At 38.8% G+C, this 27574-nt stretch overlaps 1 protein-coding gene across 1 annotated transcript in view; it reads left to right on the forward strand.

Moving 5' to 3' along the window:
- The window catches only part of LOC149276536 (guanine nucleotide exchange factor DBS-like), a 38513-nt gene extending 13225 nt beyond the window's left edge, over positions 1-25288 (forward strand). The window contains exons 4-32 of the mRNA XM_089503465.1: positions 7142-7232; positions 8491-8610; positions 8703-8819; positions 9193-9342; positions 9588-9712; positions 9954-10068; positions 10519-10642; positions 10966-11153; positions 11417-11608; positions 11702-11861; positions 12934-13010; positions 13140-13213; positions 13559-13625; positions 13770-13885; positions 14264-14333; positions 14807-14899; positions 14991-15083; positions 15824-15949; positions 16283-16504; positions 17224-17316; positions 17826-17904; positions 18202-18268; positions 19784-19899; positions 20414-20506; positions 21464-21538; positions 23286-23413; positions 24409-24521; positions 24988-25091; positions 25194-25288. Coding sequence (XP_089359591.1) covers positions 7142-7232; positions 8491-8610; positions 8703-8819; positions 9193-9342; positions 9588-9712; positions 9954-10068; positions 10519-10642; positions 10966-11153; positions 11417-11608; positions 11702-11861; positions 12934-13010; positions 13140-13213; positions 13559-13625; positions 13770-13885; positions 14264-14333; positions 14807-14899; positions 14991-15083; positions 15824-15949; positions 16283-16504; positions 17224-17316; positions 17826-17904; positions 18202-18268; positions 19784-19899; positions 20414-20506; positions 21464-21538; positions 23286-23413; positions 24409-24521; positions 24988-25091; positions 25194-25288 — 3283 coding nt within the window. The remainder of the gene's footprint in view (positions 1-7141; positions 7233-8490; positions 8611-8702; positions 8820-9192; positions 9343-9587; positions 9713-9953; positions 10069-10518; positions 10643-10965; positions 11154-11416; positions 11609-11701; positions 11862-12933; positions 13011-13139; positions 13214-13558; positions 13626-13769; positions 13886-14263; positions 14334-14806; positions 14900-14990; positions 15084-15823; positions 15950-16282; positions 16505-17223; positions 17317-17825; positions 17905-18201; positions 18269-19783; positions 19900-20413; positions 20507-21463; positions 21539-23285; positions 23414-24408; positions 24522-24987; positions 25092-25193) is intronic.
- Positions 25289-27574: the final 2286 nt, after the last annotated feature.

Here is a 27574-nt window from a genome sequence, read left to right on the forward strand (position 1 = left end):
TTTCAGTAATAATGTGGGTTTCAGCAGAATCCTTTATTTGCATTTAATCTATTTCCCTTCCTGGCGTTTCAAAAAAGTCTCATTTTGTAACAAAACTGGAATGCATAGAATAAAATGCATTACTGTCTGTTCAATATGGACTCCATACTGTATGCATTTTATTTCAAAGTCTGATCAGGTTGTTCCTGACCCTGCATGAATGGATTAGAGGAAATATAGCAGCAGATGGAAATGTGAACAGAATTTAGGTTAAATAGATATTTTAAAACAAAAGGACCTTATAAATTGTGATTATTTCCGTTTTTTTTTTTGTTTGCCTCACTTTAGGAAGGAGGAACATTTCATTATACCCCTTAAATGAGTAAAAAATACCCTAGAAAACCAGAACTTTATTTCATACACATACACTATATGGACAAAAGTATTGGGACACCTGACCTTTATACCAACAGGGACTTTTATGACATTGCATTCTAAATACATAGACATTAATATGTAGTTGCCCCCCTCCCCTTTGCGACTATAATGGCTTCCACTCTTCTGGGAAGGCTTTCCACAATGTTTTTCTGTGGGACTTTTTGCCCATTCATTGACATCAAGTAGACCATTTGTGAGGTCAGGCACTTATGTTGGACGAAAAGGCCTGGCTCGCAGTCTCTGTTCCAGTTCATCCCAAAGGTGTTTGATGGGTTGAGGTCGGGGCTCTGTGCAGCCAGTCAAGTTCTTTCACGAAAAATTCATCCAACCATGGCTTCATGGATCTTGCTCTGTACACTGTCATGCTAAAATAGAAAATGCTAGAATAGAAAATGGCCCTCCCCAAACTGTTCCCACAATGTTGGAAGCATTGTATTGTCCAAAATGTCTTGGTATGGTGAAGCATTAAGATCTTTCTTAGGGTGCACGAATCAAGGTCCGAAATGATATGGTTGGATGAGTTTGGTGTGGAAGAATTTGCCTGGCCCTCACAGAGCCCTGACCTCAACCCCATCAAAAACCTCCGGGATGAGCTGGAATGGAGATTGTGAGCAAGGCCTTCTCGTCCGACATCCATGCCTGACCTCACAAATGCTCAAACTGCAGGCCTCAGTTTAAGGTCAGGGTTCATTAAGAAAGAGACCGTGCAAAAATGGCATCCATAGGAGAGTTACAACCTGAAAACATCTACTGACCAGAAACAACACAAAGGCTCATATCATATTTGCCAAAAAACATCTTGATGGACCCACAAGACCTTTGGGATAATATTCTGTGAACTGATGAGTCAAAAGTAGAAGGTTTTTGGAAGGCATGGGTACATCCTAGCATAAAGCTAACACCGCATTGTGCAATAACAAGGTGGTGGTGGTAGCATGATGGTCTGGGGCTGCTTCAGGGTCTGGGCAACTTGCTATAGTTGATGGAACTACAAATCCTGCTCTCTACCAGAAAATCCTAAAGGAGAATGTTTGGCCATCAGTTTGTGACCTAACGCTCAAGCGCAGTTGGGTTATACAGCAGGGCAATGATCCAAAGCACATAAGCAAGTCCACCTTTGAATGACTGAAAAGAAACAGTTAAGGTTTTGAGTGGCCTAGACAAAGTCTTGACTTGAATCTGTTTGAGATGCTCTGGCATGACCTTAAAAAGACAGTATGTGCTTGGAAACCCTTCAATGTGGCTGAATTCAAACAATTTTGCCTAGAAGAGTTGGACAGAAATTCCTCCACAATGGTGTAAAAGACTCATTGCCAGTTATTGCAAACGTTTGCCGTTGTTGTCATCAACGGTGGCAAAACCGGTTGTTAGGTTTAGGGGGAAATTACTTTTTCACATGGGTGATTTCATTAACGTTTTACCTTTTAATAAATTATATGTATTAAAAGCTGCATTTTGTGTTTACTCACATTGTCTTTATCTTTTATTAAAATTAGTTGGATGATCTGAAACATGTAAATGCAACAAATAGGCAGAAGTAGAAGAAATCATGATGGGGCAAATACTTTTTCACAGCAGTGTATTTTGTTGCCTGCGTCTTAAGCATCCTTTCTCACTTGTCACTTCTAGTTAATATCAACAGGATAAAACCAGGACACCACTGCCACAGTTGATTTGTTCCTTATAAGTAAACTTGAAGCTGCCAAGCATATGCACAGCCCTACTGGCTGTATGTCTGGTTAAAATGGTTTTAACATTTGTATTTTTTTTCTTTTTAAGCTGACAGTCGTAACCAGATTTTCCTACATAATGCGTAAATTGGAGTAGAATGATTTGTGTTTGTATTTGCTTTCATAACAGCTTTTATGAAATAAATCTAAACTACGAAAACCAAGGTACAGTGTCCAGTCCGGATTTCTACATGGTTAATGTGATACAAAGCAGTTCAGCTCAGCCTTTCGGCTAATGAAACGCTTCATCTGTCGTAGGATGGATGTTTGCTGAGAGCAGAAATTCATGCCTCAGCAGTTTACTTATTCACAGTACCCTCAGAAACTGTATTCTTGTCATGGTTAAAAAAATAAATAAATAAAAAAAAAGTTGTTTTCTAAGACACTGTTTATTACAGTAAAAAAGTAAACAAAAGTGTAATATCATCTGTGTTATTACACATTTGGGAGCATCTGTTATTTAATCGGAATCAGGCTGTCACTCCACCATGCTTTCCTAACTCACCATACCTGTAAAGTAGCCATGTGGGAGCTGCAATCGTGGCCTGTGTCTTCTTTGACTTTACAGCTCCCTGGACCAGTCTCCCCATCAAGCCCGTGATCCCCACTACCCTCAAAGCAGGACCCTAGGGAAGCTAAGCAGGACAGTGCCCAAAAATCATCACTGCAATGTAAAAACTGGGACACTTGGAAGGTATGAGAAGGAGACTTGAGAGAAGCTAGCAATCGCTTGAAAGTAGCTACGGGATAATGGTCCCCCAACCACACTGAGCAATGCATATCACCAGCCGTTGCTTAAAAAGTACTATTGACAGTTGGTCGGGTGTTTTCCAAAAATTCAGAGATGGCCCCAGCTGCTTTTTTTGGTAAACGTTAAACCTAACACAGCCCATGCCTCAAAACACTTCATCCATCATACAATGAATTATGGTGGTGGCTGCATCACACTGTCAGCAGGCCCTAGACAATTGTTAGAATTTTAAAGGAGAATGCATTAAGCAAAATGAATGCAAATACTGCAAAAAAAAAAACAAAACACTTGATTCAGTAAAAAACTGAAGCTTGAAAGCTAAATTGATTTTGATAATTTTGGTAGGCAATGATCCAAAGCACAAGGCCAAAGCGATAATTGTGCTCAAGAACAAAAAGAAAAGTGAATGTCCTAGCATGGCGCAGTCGGAGTGCTTCTATAATTCCATTGATAGTCCCTTTCAGTAAATTTCATTTCACAAGGACATTCAACAAACCTGAGTAGCCGGTATAAATCTACAAAGAATCGCCCTGTTGTGTGCAAAGCTGGTCCATACACAAAAAAGTTGAAGCTGTTGTTGAAGAACTTGTTCAATACGTACTCGAGCCACATTTTTATTTTTCTTAATAAAACTTCATCTCACAATAACTGATTTAGGGTTCCGGTGTCTTAAAATAAAGAATAAATCGCCAGTGTTCAGATCCAAACTAGAAATGTATACTTTCAATAAACATCAGCACATTTAGTGCTGTATTTTGGCCAAAGCACATAAACTCATCTCCTACGCCAAGGCACCCAATGAGATGGGAATCATGACTTTTTCATACAGTGCCACTAAACCAAGGAAAAATGGTTGGCTTTTCAAACCATATATTTATCATAAGTAAGAGGCTTTATATAGCTCATCTTCCTTAATTAACACTTGATAGCTAGTCCATTTGTTTTTAAATGTGCCTATTTTCATGTCTTAGCTAGCTAACAGGGCTTGAGTGCAGATATAATGTATCCCTGTTTAAAAAATAAATAAAGCAAAATATGAATTCACAATGGATTGCAAACGAATGCAATTCCGTTTATGGTCATTGAAGTAAAATTTTAACCACCAGAGAAAACAGATAAGCGACCCAATAGTTTTGCAAGGAGCTTTATCCTATATATCTATCTGTATTCATCAGTATCATCTTCTAACAAATTGCCAACAAATTACCAATGAAATCATACTTATTGGCATTAGAAACTCCCAGACTCGCCAAGTCAGAAACGCTTTCCCAAACACTGGCAAGTATGGAGCAAAGATTAAGTCTTTGTCCAAGTTGTGGTTCTGCCAAGACTGCATTGCAATTACATTCACAGGGATTTGAGCTTTAGACTAAAACTTGCTCCTTGGCTGTGATTTATTTGACAGTGGGGCTTTCCCTTGTTGGAAATGCTTTGTGGTCTGAAAGCAAAGACTCAACAGGCTTAAAGTGCTGCATGTTATGTATACAGATTTCATGGTTTCTTGAGAGCTGTGTGTAATCTTTGTCATATGAATTCTAATCCAAGAAGTCTTGGTCTTGGCCACAAATTAACGTCTGTTGTACACGCCTCTATGGTGCCTTTGGGTCACGAAGAGTATGGGTTGGTTGCAGATGTCTTTGTGTCCGATGTCATAGGTAAAGACCTGGGGAGCATACTGTCACTGGCGATATTATACTGACTGGGTCCATCTAGGCACAGGGATGCAATAAAATGATTCATGGTTTAAATGACCATGCAGGGAGCCTTCAATCTTTGAGGCCAGTGTACCAACTAACCTTAAACCTGGATGCCTCACGCCTTGCTGTTCCATTCTTTTTTTTTAGGAGAGATTGCAAAAGGTGTGACACTCCTCTAGAAAAACCGCAAGTCACGGATGATGTGCAAGGTGCTTGAGTCAGTTTACACACCCTAAGCATTTACATCATCTGTACCAACAAAAGTCTTCGTACACAGTGAGCTTCCATAATGTAATCATGTAGTAGGCCAATAACACAGGTATTGCACAACTATTACGGCAGCTCTTTATTCGAGACCTTTTCTGCCATATATACCACCATTGCAATGTCTGTCTCAAGCACACCTCATTTCTCCTGGGTGACTCTGGTATTAGTAGAAATGTCTAGTATGTTTACATCTGCTATGCAAAGCTGTGGTGCATTCACAGACCCTTGACTTTCTGGGCTACATGGGCTACATAATGTCGGTATCCCCAATGGCTTTGTCATCTACCAAGGCTATATCCTGATAATACTGGCCTATATTGACTGGCATTGCAAAAAATATTGTGGGTTGTTTTTTGGTTATTGTCCTTTGGGGGGGGGCTTATTCTAACACTTTTTACCGTTAAAGAATGTTATCATTTAACAGCATATGCATGAATCAATTCTGAGGAATAACTTTCGCCCACCAAAGTCATATTTTTGTTGTTATTTGGCAGGATATAATAACTTAGGTCAACATTTTACTGTTTCTGTGCTGTATCCTCCTCCACTAAAATCAATCCCTAAAAATATGTTTCTGTAGTGTAGCAGGGCTCCTGATCGTGAGACTTCCCTCTGCCTTCCTGGCAGAAGTCTTCTATGTTCACTAGAAATCTGTTTCTGCAGTGAACTGGGGCTGTTGATTATCCATTAAAGATGAATTCCTCACATTTACGCTTAAACACACTCTGTCTGGAGAAGCGAAAATACTGGTAATTGGCAGCTTCTCTTAAAAATTAAAATGCCATCATGCCCCCAACAGATCTATTGGGAGACTAAGCTTGTCAGCAAAGGGGGGGGGGGGGGATCTGATGCCTGCTAACATGCAGGGATGGGAAATTGTGATATAACAGGTATTAACAAATTCAATTTAGAAAAATCCAGGAAGTGTGTTTTGTAAATGCAATTCTTGTCTGCATGAGGTTAAATGGCACTGATGTGTCCCTGGCTTGCATAGTGTAAGATTAAATAATAACTAAATTCTGAAATAAGAACGTATCTTAAAGACGTATCAACATATAGGGGATTTAACGTTCCATGTGATTATGTAAATTGTTGAAAAATACTAGAATACTTAATTGTGTTTAATCATTTGTATTTCTTGCTAGCCTTGGAATAAAGGCTGCCTGATCTATACCGTGCGAAATCTATTGCATTCTTCAGGAAGTGCGTAACAGATCAATAGCCTAGACCATAAAACGATGTTCTGGCACGTTTTCCAAAATGCCAACACGCATGTATTCTGTAAAAGCAGTCCATGGTACAGGAGCTGATTGTACAACCAGCAATACAGAAATGCTTATGTGTATGCAGCATGTACGCACAGCAGGGGTACATTGGTTTAACCTTTCCTGTGCTATGATCCAAGCATTGGTGTGCAATACCGTGATCTTGCATTGCAGGCTGAAACGGTTAACCCCTGCAGTCCGTGATGCCTATAACAAGGAGGGTTATACCGGCTGCTCTTCATTTAATATCATACAGGAGTGCTTTCTAAAAACCCATCGGATTAAGTTTAGTTAAGGAATCACTGTTGCAGGAGGCACAACGCAAATCTGACATATTATGTGCTTGTCATTAGCTATTCCGGTCAGTCTCTGAGCGCAAGCAGCTACGATTGGCCCCCACCCCCAGACAAACGCTGGCAGTGCACATTTTGCTGCCTTGTAAAAACACTGAATGGGAGCAGACCTGTTTGCTGGTATTCAGTGCGTATAGCAGAGGCAGCTAAAATAAGAATAACCAATTTTCTCTGGGAGAAGGAGGTGCTCTCCATTGGAAACAAGCATTTTACCTGTAAACAGCCATGTTGTCACGCTGGCACTGCAAAGGTGGAACCTTACCGTGTATCTTCCATGCAAGCATTATGGACCTTCGTGCTGCTGAATTCTAAAGGCTGAACGCTTATGATCTGTGAATGGATATGCAGCGTTGTCTTTTGTCGATAAGATGTGACCGAGCTTTAAAGCCTTCTGCAGGATTGATTATGATGGGGAGAAAATTCAAGGGCATGCAGCTTGCAGCAGACTGAACGAAGGTATAAGGCAATTGTCGAGGTATGGGTTTCTTAAAACTAGATGTGTGGATGCTACATGGTCATAGTCAACTGTTCCATGCAGTATTGCTGGTCTGTTAATTTGAATAGTGTGCTCAGTCAGGGAAGGGTTAATGGTTCACACCGCAGTGAGCAGGATCAGCGTACACGTGCAATAACAGCAGCTTCCATTTCTCTCCCCTCCTAGCTTACAAGATGCGGGAATCGGTTTCATCCTTGTGATCGACCGAAGACTGGACAAATGGACTTCAGTGAAAGCTTCTATCCTGAGGATTGCGGTAAACCCCAAGTTTCTTCATTTTTTTTGGTATTTTCTGTACATGATAATGTTGGCAGTTATCATGCCCTGCTTATATCTGAAAGGTGTTCCCACATCACAAACATCTCATACCCATATTTGTGTGCACATATCGCAACCATTTCATTTCCGTAATCACGCGTGCTAATGTTATAGATTTTAGTGTGCGTTGGTAAAACGGATATGCTCAAATTCTTTTGAACCCAATGAGCATTGTCCTATTTAATTTTTTTTTCTTTTTCTTTCTGTAGATTTTTTGACTGTCAAAAATAAAAATGATTTCACGCCAAAACCTTAAGAACCGGATCCCTGGTTCAAAATGTTAAAAGTAAACAGTCTCTTACGGTCGTTAAAAACTAGATTTGGGCCTTACTTGCAAATATTGGCCACTATTATAGAATTATAAACCGAATGGACCCAAATCATTGGTTTATCCTAATACTGTGTTATTGGCAATAAAAGTCTACAGTGTTTCTAAAACACACAAATGCTTACACGCCCGTATGCATATCCTTACCCACACAGTGTGTGTGTGTGCGTGCATGCGTGCACACGTGTATATTTTCTTCGTAGGCGTAATGTTGAATAATGCTAACCCGAGCTGCTGAGCTCATTTGCTTAATCCAGGAGAGGGGCTTCAATTTTTTTTTTATCCAAAGGGAATATGGGTGAATATTGGAATATTGTTGTAACCCAATTTCTTCTACTGTTTGGAAACTGTAGTTACATGTAACCATATTATTGTCCCATCTGCTGTACAATATAATTTAATCACCCAATATACCTTTAAAAATATTTGCAGTTCCACATATAGCCACTAGGGCTTTGGGCAGCATACGATATTTTTAGAAACTTCTTATTTGACCATTGATGCCCCATCCCTTGGCAGAGCCGTTGTAAAATAATTTTTTGTTTTTTAAATTTTATTGTTGGCGGTATTTATTTCCATCACTTTGCTTTATTATGCAATAGGCAGTGGTTACGGGAAATAATAGTGAAATGGTTTTGGTTCTTTACATGCTTATATTTTTCACACTTTTGGCACGATTATCTGCCTGTGTTTATCGCTTCTGTTATTTATGTCTTTTAAAGTACTCATTAACTGTTTTTGTTAATAAATCTTAATTCCACTGGTCTGTTAGGGAACAATATTGATTGATCAAAGCTCTAGCCCATAGAAGGAGGTTTATTGTACTCGGCTTTTATATTCAGTCACCTAATGCTTCTGACATTCGCAGGCATCTTTCCCAGGGAACTTGCAGCTTGTCATCGCCCTGCGTCCATCAGGAATTTTTCAGCGTACTTTGTCAGATATCGCATTCAAATTCAACAAAGATGAATTTAAAATGAAAGTACCGGTGAGTACTGGTGAAAATTTTCTTTACTTCTTCAAACTCACTGAGATGTCTTTAATGTCTTCCCTCTAAATGTTGTGTTTCTGTCTGCCCAGATCATTATGCTGAATTCAGCAACAGAATTGCATAACTATATTGACAAGACACAGCTGACTCCAGAGCTTGGTGGCACATTGGATTATTGCCACGCAAGCTGGCTTTTACATCGCACGGTGAGTGAGTTGTGCTGTGATTACTGCCGGTTCCTCTGTTTAAGTGCCCTTTCATTAGGGCTGCCTTGTCAAGATAATGTAGCGTTCTCCGTGGACCTCCGTCATCTGGATCTCTAGCATGTGCAGTTGGGAGTGGTGTCCTGACTCCATCAGAGAATTGCATTTGGCTTCTTTCTCACTTCACTTATTCAAAGAAAAATCCCTGCACTAGGCAAATTTAAATTGCCTTTGTGTACAATGAATACATATTTCACTTTTTTAACCCAACCTGCCAAACCAGATGAAAGAAGTTATACTATTGTTTAAATAATACATTTGTGGGGCATCTGCCATTTGTAACTCATTCCTAGAAAAAAACCCGTTGTTTCTGTAGGCTATAGAAAACTTTGCCGTCATGGTCAAGCAAACTGCACAAACGTTACAATCCTTCGGGACAGAGTTGGCTGAAACAGAGCTGCCAAATGACATATCGTCCACCAACAACCTTCTAGCTGCCCATACTGAGAAGAAAGACAAAATGAAGGTAAGCAAATGGTGGGTTATATCGGGTTAGGTTATCTGCCAGTTTGGTATTATACATACGCACAGTGGTTTAGAAAATTCCTAAAAAAACAAAAGAATTGATGACTTCTTAAAAAACAATTTGAATATGCTAACGACTGTATGTGTCTGCTTCTCCCTGCAAAGATCTAGTTTTCCATAGGGTTTTGTCTGGGGTATGTTTCTTTCCTCTATATAATATGCCTTTTGTTTCCCATGCTGCGTTAGGATGATCTGTGGTTGGCACTGAAGCAGGGGCATGATATATTAGAAAGAATCATGGAGCCCGTTAAAGAGAACCCTGACTACAGGATGAACCAGGACCAGCTAGACAATCGGACAACAGTGGATAGGTAAGAGAGCCAAGTGAAAACTGAGTAGCTATTAAAGGTAGTACATTTGTTTCTAAACACAGTTAATCCATAAAAAGGCCCACTGTAAGTTATCTTCTGCTAAAATGATTCCGCTGAAAGTGTAAAACAATTATCTTAATCTTTTGCACCTAAGCATATTTTTTCAGTTTGTCACAAGTAAAAAAGAGAGAAAACATTTTCCCACCACTGCTTAACCTATTTATTTCAACCCACTCTGAAGGCTTCTGATGCAGTTAAATGAAACCGAAGCTGCGTTTGATGAATTTTGGTCTAAACATCAGCAGAAGCTTGAACAGTGTTTACAGTTGCGTCGCTTTGAGATTGAATTCCGAGAGGTGAGAATTTCCCAAATAGCAGACCCGGCCGTTGCAATGCAGCCTCAAAATTGTCATTTTTAGCTATAGCAGGAGCTAGCCTTGAAAAAAATTGCGCGTTCCTTATGAGACATCATCTCCCAACCCAACACCAATTTTTATTTATAATATAACTTGGTTCTGGAGCTCCTGAAGGCTGAATACTATGCTAGCCGGTTGTAGGGAGATATACTTCTAATGGAGCTTTAGATAGCCTTTGTGTTTTTTGGAATATTTTTAAAGTCTTTGTTCTTATGGATTAAGTGCAAACATTCCCGAAAATTTACTTGTGTAGTAACTTGCACATATGTTAACTTGCAAAGCCTCCATGCACAGAATATGAATTGACATTATCTAACCATTGATCGACACAATCACTCAAAAACATTTAGTTACAGATGAAAATATGTAATCATACTTTTCTCTAAATAGGTCAAGAACACTCTGGATGGTATTATGGAAAGGTTAGCAGTCTTCAGTGATGTGGGAAACAATTGCTCTCACGTGGAGCATATCCTTAAGGATCTCTTCAGCTTTGAAGAACGTTCCCAGGTAAGTAGACTCCAACTATACGTATTATAGGGCTATTAAAACAACATTAACACAGAATGTAAATGGATGTAGCTTTACAGATCCATAGCACCAACCAATGTTACCACTAGCTTGGATTTCTTGAGTATTGTTGGAATAAGCAGTTTCCACAGGTATACATTGTTGGCTCCTAAATTTAATGTTGCTATAATTGACTTATGTATGTTCATATACCTACATTAGAAGCCCTTGTGATGGTTTTTTTTGTTTGTGGTCGCCTGTTGCACTGCTTTATGACTGTAGTAAATTGATAATATACCAGCTGTTTTCTTTTTTCCTTTCAGAAAGCTTTACAGAGTGCACTTGACTTGGCCAGCGAAGGTGATCAGCTTATCAAAATGAATCACTATGCTGTGGACTCCATTCTTCCTAAATGTAACGAGCTTTACCATCTGTGTGAGAGTGCCAGCAAGCAGATACAGGAGAGGCGAGAACACCTCCGTCTGTCCTTAGAACTTCACAGGCAACTGGAGAAGGCAAGTCCAAACCTTTTTTTTCAAGGCTACATGTCCTTGACTCCTGAGACACAACTATACAATGACGGTGTTTTAAAAGACACAGTTTTTTTTTTTTATAATGGAGCCTGGAAATACACTGCAGAAATACTGGAGGACATTTCTAGCAATCTGTGATAAACCCCAAAGATACATACTTATAAACTAAATGCATGAATGTATCATTGTGTCCTATACTCTTTTCAGTGACATTGTTGCCAACTTAGAATATGTTATTGTTGCAGACTATGGAGTGGTGCGATGAAGGGATTTACTTGCTTGCTTCACAACCTGTGGATAAGTTCCAGTCTCAGGATGGAGCAGAATCAGCACTTCAAGAGATTGAGAAGTTCATGGAGACTTGCTCAGATAACTCCATCAAGGATTTGTCATGGGTTTTAAAGCAATACGAAGCTATTCTTACCCAGGAATTGAAGGTAGGTGTCTTCTATGTTCTTGTTTGGTCTGTGATGTTGATTGTTATTGTTCATTAATATTAACAGAGGTTTCTATTTGTGTTCTTTTTACAGGAGCATGTCCACAAGGTGTACCAGAAGCAAGGAAGTATGCAGGAGATGTTTGAAAAGAGGAAAGGAAGCCTCCGGAAACTTGCAGCAAAGCAGACCCGGCCAGTGCAGCCTGTGGCTCCGAGACCTGAAGCACTTTCAAAATCTCCTAACTCTTCCCCAGGTATTTCATACCTGTGAACATGCAGGCTCCAGATACCCTGAGCCCTTCCTGTCTTGGGATGTGGGTAGGCGGATGGGATGAAGCTTGGGCATGAAAATAAAAAACAAATAAAAATAAAACAAATGAAGAAACAGCAGGAGCAGAAGGCATTGTTAAAGTGGAACTCCCGCCAGCTTTATAACTCTTATACGTTTTCATAAATATTGTGCCATTTTCTTTGTTTCAAAGTATTTTCAGACAGCTGCATATTGGTCAGCTAGCTCCATCTACTAGTCTATGAGGGGAACGGACTTCAATAGCCATAAAGTGTGGAGTCTGAGCAGCGAAGCTCACCCAAAATAACACATGACTGACTCCAGGTCTCCAGATAAAGGATGTTTAATAGAACAAAATGAGATACAGGTTTATTATTAATGCCAACCTACATAACTGTACACAGCTCTATTTTATGCTCAAAAAGAAATCAAAATTCCATGCAGCTTCCCCTTTAAACAAGGACCTTTTTAAATTGCCGGACAGGCCAGAATCTGCTTGTGCTAAGAGTATTGGGTGGGTCATTCTAAAAACCTGAAAGGTAACTTGTCTTTACATCATTAGTCATTTTTCTGACCCACCTTTTTTTCTTCCTTTTAGTCAATCCAAATAAAAATGAAAGTCTATTTGGAGTCAGTCTCAACAAAGCTTGGCTCAGCTTATCCGATGTGAGGGGGCATGAGGGCAGACTTTCAATTTCAATACTGTCCATACTTAAAGCATGTTGACAGTCCGTCTTTGTAAAGCCCACTATAAATGTTTTGTCCATTTACAAAACATTTACAGAGCTTCATGTTTCAAACTTTGTGTTCGCTCTTCAGTCCCTAGGTGTTTTGGTGCCTGTAAGGGAAGGCATCTCACTAACCAAGTGAACATACTGGGCTAAGGAACAGTAACATGACCATAATAACATAGATAGGCAGTACTTTAGGCAAAATCGTGCTGTCTTGGATGCTAAAAGAGGAGCACTCTGGGTTGGCAGACAGGACAGACCCAAGTCTTTAAACTCCTGTAAATAAAGCAAATGCTTTGTCACTAGGTCTTCAAAGAGCCTCGGAAAACAGATGTACTCCTGAAAGTGTTCTTCAGCGTCGCTCCAACTACCGCAGGGCAAAGGTAATAATCGCTTTTCTGGAAAACCCAGAGGCATAACAAACCTTACTCTTGATTGTCTATATATTGTTTAATACCCCCCCAGTCTACAGAATACATTAAGCAATGCAGATTTTCCATTTGCTGTTGTAGAGTGAGGTGGATGGCAATCAAGGAAGGAGTTCTTCCATAATGGAGGATGAAGAAAATTTAGCTGTGTTAAGAAGGTATTTTGATCTTGGTTTGTTTTTAAGGATTAACCACAAAGTCTGTTGTTAATCTAAATTAAAACTAGAAATAGAGATTCATTAGCCAGTGGCTTGATAGAAATACAAATGTAACCAACAATTAAGTTTTGATCAATTAGTTGTCATATGTATCAAATGAGAATTGGAAACCCAGGCAGATGAATCCAGGTTTATAATTTACATTTTCCAGTTTTTCTTTGTGGTGCTTTTAAATGTTTATTTTCTGTGGTTCTTGTAATAATGCACTAATGTAAATGTATATCAATCCACAATAAGTCTCCCTCTGTGATAACAGTATTTCCCTTCTGCGTCTTCTGTTTCCAGGCATGTCATGAATGAACTCATTGAGACAGAGAGAGTATATGTTGAAGAGCTGCTCTCTGTTCTTGAGGTATGCACAAAAACATCCCACCTTTCAGGGGCGAAAATGGTTAAAATGACATTTAAGTACACCCCCTCGATCACCCTGAGCCAGGTGTAGTTGATGTAAGGATGCTGTGGCTAACCAATGTGTTTGCCTCCATGCCACCTGCAGGGTTATGCTTCTGAGATGGAAAACCCATTGGCAATGCACCTTCTTTCCCCTACGCTTCAGAATAAAAAGGATGTATTGTTTGGCAACATGGAAGAAATTTACCATTTTCATAACAGGTTGAGTATGCTTTCTTATGTATTTATTTTTTTATTTTACCTTGGTAAATGAGGTAGTTGGAAAGGCCCAAACTTCATGAGCAGTTATCTTGTTTGATGGTATGTGTCCCTACCTCCAGTCCTCAAGCAGCTTCACCAGCTTTTAGGGTCTCCTCGCATCATGGGTACATCATGACCACTCAAACCAGTTTTTGCTCATGTGTGGTCATCCATAGAAAATGCCGTTTCTGGATGCTTTAAAACCGGACTTTGTGGCCATCATAGTAGGTTTTATTTTGTGTATATTGACACGGTATATAGTGTCAACTGCATATCTTCTGTAATCACAGTATAGTCATTCTGTATCAAAACATATGGTCATATATTTCTTTTCTTTAGAATATTCTTGCGAGAACTGGAAAATTACACAGACTACCCAGAACTAGTGGGAAGATGTTTTCTAGAAAGGGTATGTGTTCTCTTGGGGGGGGGGGGTGTACCACAAATATTAGGGTTTGTCTTTTTAAGGATATAGCCTATTCAGCCTTCAGTAGAAGCAAATACTGTTTGATAATGCAACTTTAGAAGCATGATGCATCACGGCCAATAACAGTTTTTTATGACTAATACCAAAATTAGAAGTCTGTCATCCTTATGCTGATTGTTAGCTGTGGGATATCTGCGCCCTAGAGCATATAAAGAAGTTTTGTCTAGAAAGCCAGAAAAATCCTTCTTGATGCTATGTACTACAAGAATAAATCTTATTTCATTTAAATGGATCTCAATTACTACGCTTCCTTACCACATCAATAGGCAGTGTGTTAAGGTGACCAAAGTATGAATGAAAGTAAATTAGACTGTACAAAAAAAAAAACAGAACTGAAATAATCTCTGTTTAGTGCTTTAGAATGATTTAACAGTTTTTTGGTTCTGTGGACGTAGATGGAGGATTTCCAGATATATGAGAAGTACTGCCAGAACAAGCCACGGTCGGAGAGCTTGTGGAGGCAGTGCTCAGATGCTGCGTTTTTTCAGGTAATCAAAGATTTCTTCGGCATATTGTCCGTACCTGGCCTTATAATTACGTTGAAAAGATGTAACCTTTCTTTTCTCTGTTTACACATAGGAATGCCAGAGAAAACTTGATCATAAGCTGAGCCTGGATTCCTATTTACTGAAACCGGTGCAGAGAATAACAAAGTACCAGCTATTGTTAAAGGTAACTTTAGGCTGGACCTGTACTTCTCACTGATCACTCATGCATCTTTAGAAGGTCTCACGTTAATCACAGAAAAGTTTGAGGAACTACACATGTATGCAGCGGCATATTGGGGCCTAGGGCAGCATGTCCCTCTGCTCCATAAATGGAGGAAAGGATGCAGTCTTAGGTGATCAGACCCCCTGGTTAGTTGCTGCTCAGTGAGCCGATGGGGAGCTGCTTGAGTCAGGCCTAGGGCAGCGACCAAGATAAAGAGGCCGCTGCATGTACACTTAATATTTGTGACTTGTAATTAAATAGATCCTTGGGTATATGTGTATACTGTGAAAAGACGTTAATGAATCCATGATCCAGAAGTTACATTTAAAGAGAAGGAACTGTCGGTGTGTGTGTCTGACCTATGCACATTTGGGGCATTGCCGAATGGCTGCTTTTTGGTGGGGAAAAAAACAAACCACTACAATGAAATAAAGAAGCAAAAATAAGATATGTAGCTCCTTGAGGTGAATCTTAAGACAAGACCAAGGACTGATTAAGGTCGTAACATCAGGAAAAATGAGCAGGCTAGACAGAAGATAAGAACCATTCAGCCCACCAAATAAATTTTATGTTTCTGTGTTAAATTCATAATCTGTACATGTGTATATTCTGATTATATTTCATTGGCTAATGTATGTCCTCCAGTGAGGGTTAATGCATACATTGCAATGTGCTTATGTGAGTGAGTGTTTGTTCTGCAGGAAATGCTAAAGTACAGTAGGAGCTGTGAAGGAGCAGAAGATCTTCAGGAAGCCCTGGCTTCCATCCTGGGCATTCTCAAGGCTGTAAATGATTCAATGCACCAGATCGCCATCACTGGATATGAGGCAAGTGAAGCACTTTTGGGAACACGTTTGATATCTGAGCGGCAAAGAGACCCAAAGCTGTGATCCCTGAATTTGAGGATGGCAAATTTATGTAGTGGTTGTTTTGCAATAAACTAGTTAGGAGGAGATGAAGAACGTGTGAGCAGTCAGAAGCATATGCAGCATTTTAAAATACATCCCTCCCTTCAAATGTGACAAATTGATCACAATGGTACAAAACATATTTCCTAAACATTACCATATTATTTTATATTTATTGAATAATGTAGCACCATTGTATTTCGTAGTTCACGGTGAGCACTCTTTAATAGATCATTTGCGTTCTTTTTCCAGGGGAACCTAAATGACCTTGGGAAACTACTAATGCAAGGATCCTTCAATGTATGGACAGAGCATAAAAAAGGCCACTCCAAAGTCAAGGACCTTGCTCGATTTAAGCCAATGCAGAGACACTTGTTTCTCCATGAGAAGGCAGTGCTGTTCTGCAAGAAGAGAGAAGAGAACGGAGAAGGTTATGAGAAGGCCCCTTCGTACAGCTTCAAGCATTCCCTAAATGTAAGAACAACCAAGAAACAACCTTATGCTATTCTTATAACATTTTTACATTCTCTATACTCCTTCTGTAGCTCAAACATCCAATGTCCTGCAGAAAAGTTATGCTAGCTGAAATGCCATGGTACGCAATTTGGCCGGAAGGTGTTTGCCTTGGGTTACGTTCACCTCAGTGCGGATAGCAAGGAATCTCGGTATAAACTGATCTGATGTCATGAATGAACTCTGTTATTGCCATTATCTCCCTGTCACCCAAGTAAAGGGAACCTAGTAATCTATACTTTTTATATAACCTGTTTCTCTATGGGTTTGTATTCTGCATTTGGGTTTTTGAGGCAAAGTGATGTATAATACGCTTTTCCAGAATTGCCATTTGTAAACATGACCCATATTTCTAGCAGTTGATGTAGAAACCAAAGGAGTATTTGTTACCTACTTTTTACAAATACCAAACAGGGAGGATTTCTGTGTTAGCAAGTGCAAGCAGAAGAGGAGTGCTAAAAGCCATAGGGCAAGCCGGAAACCAATGTCTATTAGCACAATTCAGTAGCAGCGACACATGCTAAAGTATATCTGTTTCACTGTATCTATGTTCGATTGAGACCAATAACTAATCCTCAAGGTAGCACATTTCATCCCGTCGCCATGAAAACCGTCATTTTGAGTTTTGTTGTGCAGTCTGTGATTGCAAAAGTGACGGCATCTGCTTTTTTGTTCAATAGATGAGAGCTGTTGGAATAACAGAGAATGTCAAAGGGGACACCAAAAAATTTGAAATATGGTACAATGCAAGGGAAGAAGTTTATATTGTGCAGGTAATGTTATGTCCTCATCTAAACACTTAAGAAGCTTGTATTAATGCAATCATGAGCAAATCTTGCAGCTAGATTGTATATGCTGATTAACCAAAATTTATTTATTTTCATTTATATTCATGTAGTGAAAATATTTTATTTTATTAGCTATTATTTTAATGAAGTTAAGAAATAGTAGTCCTACACTATAGTTTGCAATTATGATTAATATAATATAATTGCAATGGAGGTATTTATAGAACTATAATTAAATAGTTTGGTGACCCGATATGTCTTGTAGGGCTCTGAAACTGGTTACTGAAATCAAAAGCTATAAATAGAGCATTTGTAATTCCCTGAGTGTCAGCAAAGGGGGTATGTTTAAGCAGCACTTGACTAATTTAGAAATCATGTTTAGTTCTAAAATTTCTTTGAAAGGAGCCACAGTATAACATTGTATTTATCACTATTTAATTGATTAAGTTGTGGCACTGAATTAATTGCATATAAATAATGTAATTGTTTTATAGGCACCAACCATGGAAATAAAGGCTACCTGGGTCAGTGAAATCCGAAAGGTGTTGACGAGTCAATTGCAGGCATGCAGAGGTAATTAGTTTCTTCTAGTACTTCCTAAAATTACTGTTAGAAGAATGCACAACATATACATGAGCTTTTTCCTTAAGATACACCTATTTACAGAAATGTCTTACTGTACCTTGTACCAATTTACTGAATGTTTCAGAATCCCATAATATAATATATGTGTATATATATATATGTATATAACTGATTTAATTAACTATATGCTGCAGTGTCCATTAGACCAAATGATTTGTGAAGTTACATAGTGTCATATGAATGAGCTATAATATTGTTATGAATTCTTTTGTGTTTTCTGAACAGAAGCCAGTCAACACAAATCCCTAGAGCAGACCAACAGTTCTCCTTTACCAGCTCCGTCTAGCACTAGGTATGTGCTTTGTTGAGTATAAGGAGTGTGTACGATATGTGTACAATATATTGTGTTCCAGATGGTGTCGGTCCTCGTTTACCATTTACCTGTCCCATTCTGTTGTGTACAGTATGGTCAAGGAATCTAGCCTTTATTATGCTCTTCCAAAATATATTTTGGAATGTTTTTTGTTTATAAAGTTGATAGAAGGGTGTATTATTTATACTTTTTATATGCAGTTAAATAACCTGAACTTGCCGCTTTATCATACATACTTTAATAAGCATAATCATGTAAGTGGGCCAGTATTTCAATCTTTGACCAACACAAAAACCAAAACCACAAATTACCGGTATATTTATTATTTTAGTTTTTTTATTTTTCCATAATTGTAATTCTTTTTACTACTGTAAATGGAACCATTGTACAAATGTACATACTGCATTAATGTTTTTGTAATCTTAAAACTGGCCACAATATCAGTATTTGATAATTTAGCATGTTTCTTGCATCCTCTGTGATATTTATTATTATCTTTAATGTGCCAAAATGTATGCAGTACTCTTACAGGTCATACAATCAATCATATGATAAAACTAGAATTGCTAGACTAAGACAAACACATTTGGTAAAGCGTGTTCTGCTTGAAAGTTTACAATATAGAAGGCATGTGGTGTAGAAAGTTACAGGAAAGGGATGAGAGACCGTTCCATAGATGACTGAGGGAGTTGTATTAGTTGTAGCCAAGAATGTTCTATTAGAAAATATTGTAGACTTCTCTGAAGAAATGGGTTTTGGGGTATTTCTCTAATATTGAAAGGGAGGCTGAACGTTGGAGGTTAGGTGGAAGTGAGTTCCAGAGGAATGGGGCACCACTTGGTCTTGTAAGCATGCAAAGGAAGAGGTTGTGAGGGAGGAGGGAGACCCTTAGACCACGGGAAGAACGTAGAGATCGAGTAAAGGAAGAGGTTGTGAGGGAGGAGGGAGACCCTTAGACCACGGGAAGAACGTAGAGATCGAGTAAAGGAAGAGGTTGTGAGGGAGGTGGAGACCCTTGGACCATGGGAAGAACGTAGAGATCGAGCAAAGAAATATTTTGTCACAAAGGCACAAATGTATGGGGGAGCAGTACCATGAAAGGCTTTGTATGTTCATGCAATGATTTCAAATATAATTCTTGAGGGATAAGGGAGTCAGTGGGGGGCTTCACAGATTGGAAGCGCAGAAGGCCACCGTTGTGCAAGGAAGATAAGCCCAACAGCAGCATTTTGGATGGATTGGTAGAATAATACCAACAAAAGCATTTTGCAATAGTCGAGGCAAGAGATGATTAGCGAATGATCTAGGGTATTTGTGACTTCTTGAGTAAGGAAAGGGCAGATGTAAGAATTTTTTTTTTAAGTGCAAGCAGGAAGATCAGGATTTTTTACATCTTTAATCACAAGGGCATATACTATGTGCTCACTCTTTGTTTAACTGACACATGGTATATTTAGAAAGTGGGCTAAAATAATTTGTTCTGTTCATTTTCAGTCCTCTGAGAAGCAAGTCAGGAAAATTAAAAAAACTGGAAGAAAGAAAAACAGAGCCCATATTATGTCCGGACACAAATTTAGCATCGCTACCAAAGTCCCTTGAAAAAAGCAAAGGTAAGTGGAAATCGATGAGCAGACCTGTAAGATGCGTCCTTCTACAAATGGGCATAAGAGAGGTAGGAGAGCTAATGCGAAAGCTGCTTTGCATATGACCAGCAGATACTGTAGAACAAACATGTCAACATTAGTCCTGAAGAGCCACCAGCTTTGCAAAGGTTCAGGATTTCTGTATTTAACAGGTAATTTGTTATTGTCATTCTGAACACTGAACAGTGTGCTCTGTATCACCCTAGAACCTGATATGTTTGTGGCCCTTGTGTACTTAGACGTGTTGCGGCTTTAGACTGTTGTTGCACGATTTCAGCCCTCCAGGGCTACAAACGGACCCAATTTTGTATATCCCAGCTTGAGCACAGGCATCTCAATTAAGAGCCCTTCTTTATTCCTAAAGTGCAAACCTTCTGAGCTTTTCTTTCTTCTCTTCACAACCACTGCATGGGCATGTGGTTATATTCTGTGTGGCTCTGTTTCTCCTGTCTTTGCTATCTACTATTTCTTTCATTTCTAGATGGCACATCTCCTAGCCCTACCTCAGAATCTTCTTCATTCTCAAAAAAGCGCTTCATTTTGCAGGGTTTTCCTAACCTCAAAGCTCAGAAAGGTAATAATATAAGGTCAGCAAGGTGATGTGTTCTAAGCCTGTTATGAACAAATCTCCTTGGGACATATGCCAGCAACAAGAGACTGAAAAGTTTACAGGCAGACTGTAACGGCCCCTCACCAATTTATTTTTTTTCCTCGTACCATCCAAGAGTCCCACATAGACCCTCACTGTATGTCTCACCTCTGTAGCGTTGAATTTAATAGCATTAAAGAGCGTTCTCTTACCAGTTCCATATAAGACCACACACCAGCTAAAGCTCTAACGTGCTTTTGTATGTCCTCAAGAAAGCCTGAAATATGTGGTTATCCTGTATTACATCATTAATTAAAGTAGGATCTGAGTATATAGTTCAAATCTATATTTTTAAGAAAATACAGCCTTGGACAGCTTTTGTTCTATTTTTAATATCATTTAATCAATCCTGAGAATGTACTAACCTGGAGACTTCACTGACAATTCTACTAATTTTATTTCGCTTAGCTTTTCCTCCCTCTAACATGTTGTAATATAATGCCATAATATAAACAATCCACACAGGTGGACTACCTTTGAGTCTCTCTGGAATAATATTTATATAGACCAATTTATCTCATAGCTGTAAAGTAAAAATAAGTGTTGCCTCCAAGGGCTCTTTATGAACAATCCATTCTACTGAGCTGCAGTTGAGTGAATATATATACTAAAAAAATTTATATATATATATATATATATATATATATATATATAACACTGAAATAAATTGATGTAATCCAAGTAGTTTTTAACTGATCAAAGTAAATGATATATGAAATGTCTCAAGTCTGCAGTCGCTTACCCCCAGAAAAAAAAATGCACCCATATAGCATGAATTGCTAGTAATTCTATGATAAACTCAAAGGTATTATATTTGATCATCCTGTCCCTTCCAAATCTTCACTCTCTGTTTCTGTGTTTTCCCTGTTCATCCTTCTGCAGCTTCTCCTACCAGCCCCGACAAAAAAGCTAAACGCCATGAAGTAAAGAGTGATCCAACTCCATTTGGTTTGAGAGGTAGAGTGATACAACGTTTCATACTCCAGACTGTCACATTGCTCGGCTTAAAACCATACTAGTTAGAAATATACCATCACACAAAGCACTAGATAATACTATCTGTCAGGTGATTTAATATGTGTATATAATAGATATTTTACTCCAACAGACACAAAACTATGGAGTTTGTTTAAAAAAAAATAACAAGCATAGACATTTTAAGTAGTGACAGTACTGCTGTCTTACAGTGTTGCTTTGTGTTGGTCCTACTGCCCGACATCTCTGAAACTGAATGTGTCCAGGTGTTAGAGTGCAAGGGCATCTTCTAATAAGACCCAAGTGTGCTGTTATTGCTCCCAGTCAAGGCAACGAACAGGTGTGTAAGGATAAGTCTCAGTTTGGAGAACTTACCATAAGGTCTTTCACAGATTCAGTGCTTACACTCACCAAAGCCAAGTGGCTTAGTACATCTCATCTCAATACAGCAGATCTGCGCAGACGAGGTACTTGGAGGGTTGGTGGAATGTGTGTTTGCAGTATTTTGAATTTACTCATTGCTTTGGAATGATTATATATATATATATATATAATATATATATATATGTGTGTGTGTGTGTAAAGTAGGGTAATTTGGTTGCCGGAAGCTAGTCACAAAGGGCTAATCTGATACAAGTAGACTCTTGAGTTGGTAATTTGCACCTTAGGCTATTCTGTTAAACAACTGAAGTGAAAAGTCAGCCCCTCTTGTTAGGGATGTGTGGCACCAGGGTAATTAAGTTTTTTCCTGGGGTGTGTGAGCAGTCAAACTCCCTGCAGCATGTGTACACTGAAATTAGTTTAAACCCAAACTTGGGCGGTTTGTGGAATCGGAAATTTGCTTGGCAAATGCATGATTACCACTAAAGCCCTTATTACCCAATTCCAGACTAACATTACTAACATAGACACTGAAGTGAACATTGCATGGATTGCTATGGGCAGTCTAAATAAGGTTGGTCTTTCCTGGACCCCTCCTTTTTTAAGCCTCAGTTTAACAAATTTTTTTTTATTGTCATATCACAACAAATAATGAGAGTAGATCAATGTAGGTATTTATATTTTTTATTAGTGAACAGATTTACTTGGTGCTTTACAACTTACAGTATAATAAAGGAGAGATAAGAGATTGTCATATAGTAAGTAAAGTAGTCCCCATACCTGTCCAATAGATATTGCAGTCTAAGTAGCAGTAGGGAGCAGACAGGCATACAGATACAATCGGCTATAATCTCCTCCAGTTCTGAAAACCTGATACATCTCTAAAAACTAACAACGCTAGAAAAATGTTCTTAGAAGTAATAGTTCTTACAGTTTGTCTGTCTTAGCCAAATAATGGATGACACAACCACACAAGTGGTGTTTTAAAAGCTAAACAAAAACTTTTCCGGTAAAAAGTGAGTTATGAAGGTTATGCATGGAAAACCGTTCTGGTGAGTGTTCTCGTTTCTCAATTCTATTTTGCATCACAATTGCTCTTCATTCAGACCTCCTCAATATAGTGAATAACATTCAATCCCTGTAAGCATGTATGACACAGGAATATCCAAAGCAGTTCTTAAGTTACAGTACTTCTAAGAATGTTTATGTAGTCCAAAATTGGTGGTTGGGTGAAACCAACAGCATGGTGTGCTCACAAAAGCTTTTTTAACTTTCTTTCGAGATCTGCATGGAGCTTTTTGCTTTCCTGATAAAACTACAATAAGAATAATTACTGTTTGATTCCTAGGTTGGAACAGAACATCTCAATCGTTGGATGTCTCAGAAGAAAACAATGATGGGTGGTCCAGTGGAGAAGACCAGATAAATTCTTCAGATGCTGAGGAAGATGGAGGAGAAACTAATGATAAAAAACTGGTAATGGCCAGCTATGGATTGTATTTTAAGTGTGTAGAGCCGTGTGTAAATTCAAATGGGGGTCTTTATATCTTCAGGATTCATATCATTGTTTTAAGAAACCATCATCTACGTATCCAAATTGGGCATAGTTGTTGGCTACCAGCAGCCGTAAAACCACGCTCCACCTTTTAAGCACAAAGGGAGCCACGTACAGCATGCATAGTGGCCGTGCTATCTGTGACAGCTGGGGAGATCTCTCTTGTAAACGTTGCGGATCGGTGCACCGGGAAGCCTGTAATCTGCCTCTGATTTTGCAGCAGAGGGTCTGTCGCCCCCCAGGACCTGCCACCCTATCCTTTGTTGACCTAGACCAGAATACATGTATGTTTTAAAGCAATTCAAAAGAAAGCATGAGCGCCTCATCTGTGCATATCAGAGACGCTGCTTAAAATAACCCGAACCTCACTTTAAGAATAGCTCGTTTTATAATTATTTTCAATTTCCCCCAGAGCTACACATTCGTTAGGCACATATCGAATTTAGCCTCTGTGTATCGGGGGGGGGATACAGCTCATGAAACTTGTACTCACTAAAGTAAGTTTTTCTTGGATGGATTGCTAAACTGGCCCTGCATAAGACATGCTTTAATCAAGTGGGTGAACTGGGTGGCTCCTCACTGATTTAACTATGCCTTATACAGGGCCAGCTCATAGCCTTATTCAGGAGAAGCTCACTGGGGTTGGCCCTTCATAATGCTTTATAAAGGTGGTAAAAGTACAACTCTGAAAACTGTCATGATTAAATTTGTTCTTTGGCTTCTTTTCTCGCCTCATTCGCCAAGGGAACATAGTGCTTATAAGTTGCGATTTTGCAATATCATCAAAGTAGGAAATCTGTTGTCGTGGGTGAACATGCTCATATCCAGTTAAAGTTAAAAAAGATTGTGCCTTAACAATTATTTGCACTATATTGTAACTTTTAGAAAGGTAACTGTTTCTTTGTATTTTACTCAGCGTCCAGGTGAATATACAGTTGTTAGAGATTGTGAGAAATGTAGTGCAGAAGAACTTCCGGTAAAGAGTGGTGATATAGTTCAGTTGATACGTGAAGAGGAGGATGGAGTATGGTAGGTTCAAGCGTAATGTGGTTTTTTTCTTATCAGTTTAGAAGTTTTTGCAATAATTTCACACTGGATTCAAATAGTTATGTACTTTTAGTTCTATGCGGCTATTACCCAATACATCAGAATAGCACTCAGCCAAATTCACTAGTCATTACTGACAGAACTTGATGCCACAGTCCCCATACGGTGGGTAGTGGTTATGAAAGAACATGATTGACATTCTGGGGGCAGTATAGATGTATCTAGCTAATTAACTTTGAAATGTATGTAGAGATTTATGTCCTAAATAGTACACACAGTGATATGAAAAATGCCACTTATTATGTATGCCGTTATAGTTTAAAGATGATCTTTGATCGGGCCAACATAGAAGAAGATGTAAAGTCATATGATTTTGCTAACGGTCTGTAGGCCAGATGTTGTGAATGTTCTGAACATAGTCATTTCAGGGCTAGTCTTTTACCTGCAGGTATGTGAAGAATCTGAGCACCAGCAGAGAAGGGTTTGTGACAGCCAGCAACCTGATGATTCTCATTGGGACTTCCAAGTCTGCACACTCGCTGAGCAGCTCTGGTACGCTTTTCCTTGAACAATCTCTCAACCACAGATCTTAGGTGTGGACATCAAATTGTATTCTTCGTACTAATTGCCTCTGTTTTTGTTACCCCCATGCAGAATCAGGGACTGCTTCTAGCACTTTAAGCACTTCATCCAGCTGCAGTGAAAGTTGCAATGTGAGCAGCACAAGCTTCTCTGATATCAAGAGCTGAGACTGAATTCATACTACAAAGTCCATCCTGTTCTGGACAGAAGAACCTTTAACAGGAGTTCAGTAAGAATAGTAGGAAATAATGCACACGTTTATTTCCCAACACGTGCGTTTATGATTTTCAGATGTTTCTGGATGACGGCTATTTCTTGCTGAAGCTAAACGGACTGTTAAATGTCTGCTCCTAGCCCCACTCAGCTGCATGTGAGCTGATCAAGCCAATGATTACAAGAGTGAAGGAGGAACATGTCTCTCTGTGCGTCCGAGAACCTGCCTTCGAAAACACTGCACTTTTTGGAAGTTTAGTCCACAGCTTTGAAAAGTGTTTACACCGTTTACATTTCACCCCCCCCATGGAAACTTGCATTGCTATTGGAGGATGTGAAGTGCCACACTACGACAAACTGTAGTTGTACTGCCATTGTGGTTCCGTGTCTTGAAGCACTGTGCTTTCCACAAATACACCCAACCAACCCCTTTGAAAGTCTCATAAGAAAATAATTGCACCCCATCAGTAAAGACGATCTTCACTTTTTACTGTGGCCTTTTTTTCGGCTATGGATGCTTTCTAAAAAGAAAATTATGTCAACTTTTTAAGTAATACAGCATTTTCCTAAAATATTTGATTGGGTCACGGATTAAAAACCCAAACTAAACACAGCACGAGAGCAACTTTTTTTTTTTTTTTACTGCTTTTTACCTCCAACGTGGAATGAACTATGTAATCAAGCAGTAGACTTTTTTCACATCATAGACCGTATTCAAACATTCTTACGAAAATCATCATACGGTTTATAAGCAGCACTTTTTATACTTTGTAGCATCAATATCTTCCTGATGCTATGTCCTTAAAACACTGGGTCCACTTACATTACTGACACATTGGTTACATGCAAAAAAAAAAAATACCCCAGGATGTAGGAATGAGCTATATGTAAGGTGTATCTTTATTTAAACAGGCATCTTTATTTTTTTCTACCAGGTATACCTTAGGTCATCTCAACACATTAAATTCCATGTTTAGCCATCGCATTTCAAATAATATAACCCTTAAAGCCAAAATGTTTGTGATTTATTTGAGTATCACAACGATTCCATTATTCATCAGGTTGCAAACCATGGCCAAGTCCCACTTATTTTTGGAGATATTTCCCTAAGACTCAAAATATATATTTATAAATATATATATATATAATATCATTCTTTCCACTGATTCCATTATGCCATAAAGAAAATGAACATATTCATGGTGCATGCAAGACTGGCCATCTGTGTTTTCAACTATGGCTCGTTTGTCTTCACACTGGGGCATGCCATTAGATCAGAGTAGTCAGTATCTGGCTTGCTGTATGTTGTCTAGTGCTTGCTTTTAGCTTCTTTGGAAACATACACAGCTAAAGCAGCCTGCCCACTAACAAGAGGTTTGCTCACGTGTTTAGACAGTAAAAGTTCCTAGCGCTTCCATGTCATGGATTGCATAGTGTGAGCTACTCAAAGGGTTTTATATAATCCGGCACATGGCATATCCTCTTAGGCTGGAATGCATAAGATGTCTGTGCTGCCAATAATTATCTACATTATATATAGACCAGGCAGGGAACCAATGCGTTTAGGTCATGTCATCAAGTTCTTGCCTTTTGTGTTTCACTATATATATATATATATATATATATATATATAATATATATATATATATATATATGTGTCAGATAAAACAGGGTATTGCAATAAATGAATTTAAACTGCAGAAATACTATTTGCATTCCACAGAATCATCACAATGGAGGGTGGAAGAAGAAGTACAGAGCATTTTAGTTCTTGGCTGATGGAAATGACTTTTGTTATAGTAAACACTGAGTAGTACTGGAGCTCAAACAATTTCTGTATAGCACACAGCACAGTGATGCAGTTCTCCAGTATTGACGGTATTTTAATAATCAATGGGATGGGATTTTTCGGAACATTTAGTTGAAGTTGATACCTTTTTATTGGACCAACATAAAAGCGAAATGTGGCATCACATAAGCTTCCGGGACCTCCGGCGTCTCTTCTTCAGAAAAGTATCACCTTCCACTAAAGATTCCATCTTCTCTCAAACCAATACAGTTGTAGCTATTTTCCTTACTAGAATTATGACTCAAGTTCTTTAAATGTGTAAGTTAACCTTATTTTTTAATGTTAAAAAAACCCATAGCTTCCAGTGCCAATTTATTTTGTGTATATTGTGTGGTTCCTGCATCCGCCACATTTCACGTTCATTTAACTGGCTTCACCCTTTGTTGTTTCT

Source organism: Sceloporus occidentalis, unplaced genomic scaffold (genome assembly GCF_023333645.1).
Source record: "Sceloporus occidentalis isolate IW3139 unplaced genomic scaffold, rSceOcc1.0.p SCAF_234, whole genome shotgun sequence".
NCBI lineage: Eukaryota > Metazoa > Chordata > Lepidosauria > Squamata > Phrynosomatidae > Sceloporus > Sceloporus occidentalis.